Raw genomic sequence first — 6,964 nt, forward strand, 5'->3', positions numbered from 1 at the left:
ATTACCCTGATATCCATATCCACCTGATTGATATCCAGTCGATGATATTTCCTTGGGAGCTTTATAACATGCCTGAACATTTCCACTAACAAGTGCAATATGTTCTTTGAATCTCGTAATTCCTCCGTTTATGGTTTTTCCACAAAATTTGCATAATATTATCTTCCGATTATCACCTACGATGTGAGCGAACTCCCAACCAATATCTTTTGGAACCATTCTACATATTCAAAAGCTATCATTCATTGGCTTTAATCAAAGGAACCTCATTGAAGCAATAAAACAAACACTTGGTAGGCACAATAGATTATTAGTTCCTTGATCAATGAATTCAATAAAAATCCTTGAACAATGAACATATGACAATATATAGATAAAATATATACCAATGAAAAGATCTAATTATCAATAAACATGGCTTATATACATATATTCATCAAGTGAGTACAAGGAGAAGTTTCTACTTACTACCCAACCAAATGATTACTTAGATGTTCTTGAAGAGAATCCTACAACAAAAGACATGAATTCAACCATTAATCCTTCCCAACAATCAAAGAACTCAACGAAACCATCAATTACCTTCAATTTCTTAAACCCTCTATCAAGTCAAGAATATAGACTTCTTACCTTGAAGCTTGTAAATTGAGATAGGAAAATCTAAACAATAAACTAAAATCCTTGAGCTTGAGGTAGAAGATGAGGGAGAGAAAACCTTGGAGAGAAGACGGCTTGAATCGATGGAATGATAAGGAAAGAAGAAAATTATTAGAAAGCCCTAGCCAATGCAATATATAATTCTTTTAGTGCCTACAAACACGTTTCTTTTTTTTTTTACAGATTGGGGGCGCATATGCGCGACTTCCCACGGATTTTAGCGACGGTTTTACCAAATGAAATCGGCGACGGTTTTGGTAAAACCGTCGCTAGTAGCGACGGTTCAAAACAAATCCGTCGCAACTTGCGTTCCGTTCCGCCCGTTCCGTTTCTCTTTCCCGTTATGCGGCCGATAAAACGCCACATAACACCGATACAATACAATAAACGATTTGGCCTGGAACTTTGGAACGGTGGCCACCGTTCCCGTTCCCGTTCCGTTCCGCCCGTTATGCGGCCGTTCCGACGAACCATGGATTGCCATTACTAGCGCTTACTATCGAGGAGCTGTTGGTGCTTTGCTTGTGTATGATGTCACTCGACGTCCAACATTTGAGAACGTTTTGAGATGGCTCAAAGAATTGAGGGATCACACTGACCCAAATATCGCAATCATACTGATCGGTAACAAATCTGATCTTCGACATCTTGTAGCCGTTTCGACCGACGATGGCAAAGATTTAGCGGAGGAGGAGTCTCTCTACTTCATGGAAACTTCTGCTTTGGAAGCAACAAATGTGAAAAAGGCATTTTCTGAAGTTCTTGTTCAGATTCATCAGATTGTTAGCCGGAAAGCTGTTGAGGCTGGCGATGAAACTGCTACTTCAGTTCCGACAAAGGGGGAAAAAATCAATATCGAAGACGATACTTCGATTTGGAAGAGATACGGATGCTGCTCAAACTAGGTTCATGGGCACGGTTTGAGGTAATTTTACTCCCATCACATTTCTTTTTCTATACATCATTACAATACTCCAATGCACCCTCATTTTAACTAGTTATCTTCTTTTTGTTTACAAGAATATATCGATCTCGAAAAAGTAGAAACGGGTCTTTCGTGAAAATTCTATCTTGGTTGTAGTATAACTGATAGCTTTCTTATCAAGATATAGAATGTTAAGAACATTGGTGGTGCTTTAATACGTTTCCTGTCTATGGTTATAGAAGCTTGATCAAGTATTATTAATTCCAGTAATATTTTACAAGATTTTACTTTGCCCATCAAGTGCTGTTATAGTTTTACTCTAAAAGTGGACTTGGAATTTGCATTTCTAGAAAACCTTTTCCACATTCAACTGATGACAAAAATATGTAGGAATTATGTGAAAAATGAACGAGTGAAGAAGCTTAATTTATTGATGATATTCACGTTTTAATCTATCTTTCCATATGACGAATGATATGAAGTTTTGTCTATTGAGTCAACATCTTATCATGTGCTACCACAACAAGGCAATAACTTGCATGAGCGGGTGGTGCTACACATTGTGGTGGGTCTGACATTGTAGAGCAGCCGAATACCCCGAGGCCAAGCTCGATATTTGGTTGGTTGGTGTAAACATCACTTCATATTCCTCGTGAAGGATGGTAATAGATGTGGAGGGGCAAGAAGTGGATGCGCCTGAAGTAGCCTCTGCAGAAGTGGTGGGACGGATGGTTTGTGGTGGCGGTGGAGAGATTATGGTTGATCCGCGTGTATGCGACGAGGAGCTACTACACCTATAACATCCCCCTTGTTCCTCCAACATTTGCAACCCAAAAACAAATCACGGCAACGTTTTTTTCCTTCTTCTAATATGATGTGTTTGAGCTAAAATTATACAAACCCAAATTAGCCCGACAAAATAAAGCCTATTAAGTACTCAGAACAATTCAAAGGAGGCAATTAGCAGGCAAGCAAGGAAGTCGGGATAGTGTCAGAAGTGGAAGAAATTGTGGAATAGTGGGAGAGTGAAAGAACCGTCAAAATCTGTTAGGTTATCGTTGTTCTCGTGTGTAAATCGTAGTGGAAGTTTTAAAATTTTATTTTGACATTCAAAAAATTCTTTGGACACTCGTATGATGTAAATTAAATAAAAATTCATAAGATGTTTAGTATATACATTTAGTGAACAATTTTCACTTCACTCCAATTACTCCGGTATTAGCGGATGTAGCTCTTGTTGTAAATCCGTACGAACTTTCTTCGAGAACAACTTTCTTTGATCTCCTAATTCGGTTCACGACTGGAATATTTGTTAATATTCAAAATTGCACTAGAAATTTTGAAGAAGTTTTGCGTTGGAGAAAAAAAATCAAGAGGAGTCTCAAACCCTTAATTTTATTCAAGAGATGGTCGAAATGTTGAGAGAATATGGAGAGGCGATTTTCGCAAATTGCAAGTCTTGTGAAGGCTAGGGTTTGTTCCTCCTTTCTTTTATTATCCATGCACGACCTAATTTCCATCAATATAGATTTAGGCTTCTTAATTAATATGAATGTGCTTGATTAATTAATTGGACTAGTCAAACTAGTTTAATTAATTAATGAAAGTCCATTAGATTTAGGCCTCTTAATTAAAATGGCCTTGATTAATTAATTGAACTAGTCCAACTAGTTGAATTAATTAATCAAAGTCCATTAAGAACTTTAATTATCTAATATGTTGGACTTGTACTTCTATAAGTCCATTAAACACACTTCTCACTATATTTAAGTTAATATTTAATAAACTCAAATTTTGAGTTTAATAATTACATTCTCAAATTTTATAAATTCAACTCCTTGAATTTATTCTCTCCAAATTTTAAATATCTTAAATTAAAATCCTTGAATATACTATCTCATAAATTCACCTCCTTGAAATTATTTTCTTAAAATTTAATTATCATAAACTCAATCTTTAAATTACTATATCATAATTTTATATAAATTCAACTTCTTGAATTTATTCTCTCCACGAGAATAAACGATCATGTTTGTGTGACCCTCAATGGTTTAGAGACACAGCTAGCCATGAGTTCACGACTCTTTGTGATTCATGATATTTTCTTTTATTCGGGCTTACCACTATTTGCCACATTTCATGCACCGACATTTGGTGATGAGAATGTCAGAAATCATTTTCTGATTAAACACATCGAATCATGGTAATAGAGTCTAGTAGCATCGTACCATGATTCTCTAGATATCACTGATAGTGCATGCAAGAACTAGTCGGTTATAATTAACGTACAATACAGTCCCTTCATCTCATATATCCCGATCGAATCTGCAACAATTAGTTTATCGAGGCTTGCATATTAAATTCACTAGCTATGTGATAAAATCATGAAATATTCATGGTGTCATCGCATGCACAACTAGAGAACACTTTCCTAAATGTACATCTCACACTATGGCCAGAGATTTCATGCACTACTATTTCGTTAGATCACATATGATATCTACACCCATAGGTGAGCGGTGAATACCTGACTACAATGCACTAGCTCCTACACATTTCGCAATTGCACCCAACCTTGCCACCATGTGACTCTTGCGAAGTAGGTAAACGAGTCAAAGCACAATCCCAGTATGTAGAGCCTCAGTGTTGTTCCGGGTCGTAAGGACTAATCATATACAATTACAACCACATACTTTTCCTCTCGATGAATGATAACCACTTGGAAAGTCCGAGAGAGGGTTGTTCGGTACAATCATCGTATGATTGCTCATCTGCATTATTGGACATCTCTACGTGCTTACCATGAAACACAGTACACAATATCACATATGCTAGTCTCAAAGCTCAAGCTGTCTTTATCCATATTTTAGGCGGTTGAATCTAATAGGAACGAATTTAGAATATAGAGTGTTTACAAATGAGTTTCAAAATTGAATTACTATTCATTTGTATTAAAATATAATCAAAAACTTTATCTATGCCGATTGCATGAGTATACAGATAGAATAAATTGAAACCATAAAAGTTAAATTATATTAAAATAAAGATTCTTTATTTCACTTGAGTCAATAAATTCTTTAGCTAACTGTTGACTTGCAGGGTATCCTTCTAAAAATCTCCCACTTTACCTAGAGCTAGTTTGTAAGGTCTGGTCTAGAAAATTCGAACGACGTAACCTGATTGCATGCAATCTAGGTTTTTTACTAAAATACGTGTTTCATTATTTTTAATGCATTAAATGCATGATCCTGACATGAATAGGTGTTTTATTTCATGGTTCGTTAAGATTTCATGCACTCTTTGGGTCATATTTTAAATCGGTATGCAAATTTAGCAAGTTGGCGGGCTTTTTGAAGATTTGGACAATATTTTCAAAAACTTCCATAAATGAAATATTTTTTGGGAAAGTTTCTGGGCTTAATGAGATTATTTAATGCATAATGAGCCCAAAATTTTACTAGATTCATTATTTGAATTATGGCTCATTATACACTAATTTTTTTATTTATTAAAACCTACCAACCAAACCCTAAACCTAATCCTCACACTCTCGGCCGCCCCTCATCACCTCCAGCAGCTTCTCCTCGTCCAACATCTGAGTGATGGTCGGTTTTTGCAAGAAAAATTCGGTAGAAACGTCTCCCCGTCCTCCGGTGTTCGTCTTTCTCTCTGTTGGTCATCATTTCGCATACGTTTTTGCATTATGGCACGTCCTATACCATCGTTTCCTCATATTTCTACACCATACTATGTACTTTTGAATTATTTTGTATGATAATGGCTCGATCGAAAGTTTTTTAAATCGTTTTCGGTGTGGTACTTTATTCATGAAACCTTGGATTTTCTTACATTTTACTCACGTTTTGTTCATGTGTTGTTACGGATGCCTGGTTCGAGTAGTAGGGGACTTTAACACATCTTACCGATGGCATCTAGATGTTGTGACCAAATCTGTAAGAGGGTTTCTAAGGGACTAGCCGCGGCCTGTTGTGGGTTGGGAAGTATAAGTGAAACGACCCTCGCTTTTTAACTTTGAAATTCTAAAATTTTTTTTTTTATAATTATTAATTCGAAAATCACAGTTTATAACTAACAACATTTTCATAAATCAAAATAACTTAACAATTTGAATCTCAAGTGTATAAAATCCCTAAAACCGTCAATTATCAAAATTCAACCCATACATTTAACATTATCAAAATTAACTTGAAAATAAAGCATAAAATCTCCAATAAAATTCTTTACAAAAATCTTTTTAACTTTGCCTATCAATCTAGTGCAGAAAATAAAGTCCCTCGGAAGTGTACTGTAATACTCGATCGACTCAAGCGTCAGCGTCTCCCTCAATAACATCATTACATGTATCATTCAAACCTTGTGAGTCTAATGACTGGGATGTCCTAAATATGAGTAACAAATAATATATATACAAGCACATGCATTAAACTATATTTTTATTTAAAATAATTTGAAACATAAATAAATCATATATCGTAAAATCATAAAATCGTAAAGCTTTGCATCATTTATCATTTTGAGTGAAGTTTGATACTTGAAAGTGACTATCTTTTTATCATTTGGTCAACTGATCAGTCTTAGTTCACCATTGCGCATGAGGACAGGCACTAGACACCGCCGTAAAATATGAAAATACGATTGTAGGGCTCTTTTTGAGGCCTTGTCCCGTAAACGGGCTATCTCTAACGCTTTTTTCCTCATGATAGCCCCATAAAATTGTAAGTTCACCGTTATTTCTTAAAACGGATCCCTCACATATCCTCTATCTTCTTTGTCACAGTCAATTCACATCACTGAAAATATTTTTCCTTTTCCTTTTATTTCATAAAATATTGACTTTCCAAAAATAGCATTTTTACAGTTTTACAATAAATCATAAAATATCATATTTTCAACAAAATCATCATTTTATGTCATTTATCATGCGTTATGATCCTTCGGGACGCTGCCAAGTCTTTTCGTACTACATAGGTGTAAAATGATCTTTTTGCCCCTATACGTAAAATTTCTCGATTTTGATTTTTTTTTTTACTTTTATTGACTCTAGACCATCCTAAATAATTATTTAAGTCTAAATTAAATTTTAGATATTATTATTTGACGTAAATTCGAGGATTTCGATTTAATTTTTTAAACTAAACCGAGCCCTGACCATCACGCAGCACCTGATCGCAATTCACGATCCATGCACATGGGAATAGTCCATGCGATCATGGACTCTTCCGTTCTTGAAAGACCACGGTCCTAGCCCTGCCAGGACCATACCAGACCCCTAACAATGACCTCAACGGGCCCCAACCAGCCCTGGTCGAGCCACAAGTAAACCAACCCTAGCCGAGCCTTCTTCCACATCAGGTGACCTTG

General features: G+C 35.7%; 1 protein-coding gene across 1 annotated transcript; it reads left to right on the plus strand.

Annotated features, from left to right (window-relative positions):
- Positions 1-414: 414 nt before the first annotated feature.
- LOC140830143 (ras-related protein YPT3-like) lies at positions 415-1,562 on the plus strand. The gene is made up of 2 exons (XM_073193427.1): positions 415-440; positions 1,148-1,562. The coding sequence occupies exons 1-2, from the start codon at positions 415-417 to the stop codon at positions 1,560-1,562; spliced, it is 441 nt and encodes a 146-aa protein (XP_073049528.1).
- The last annotated feature ends 5,402 nt before the right edge of the window (positions 1,563-6,964 follow it).

The sequence above is a fragment of the Primulina eburnea genome, chromosome 4, assembly GCF_022965805.1.
Source record: "Primulina eburnea isolate SZY01 chromosome 4, ASM2296580v1, whole genome shotgun sequence".
NCBI classification, from domain to species: Eukaryota; Viridiplantae; Streptophyta; class Magnoliopsida; order Lamiales; family Gesneriaceae; genus Primulina; species Primulina eburnea.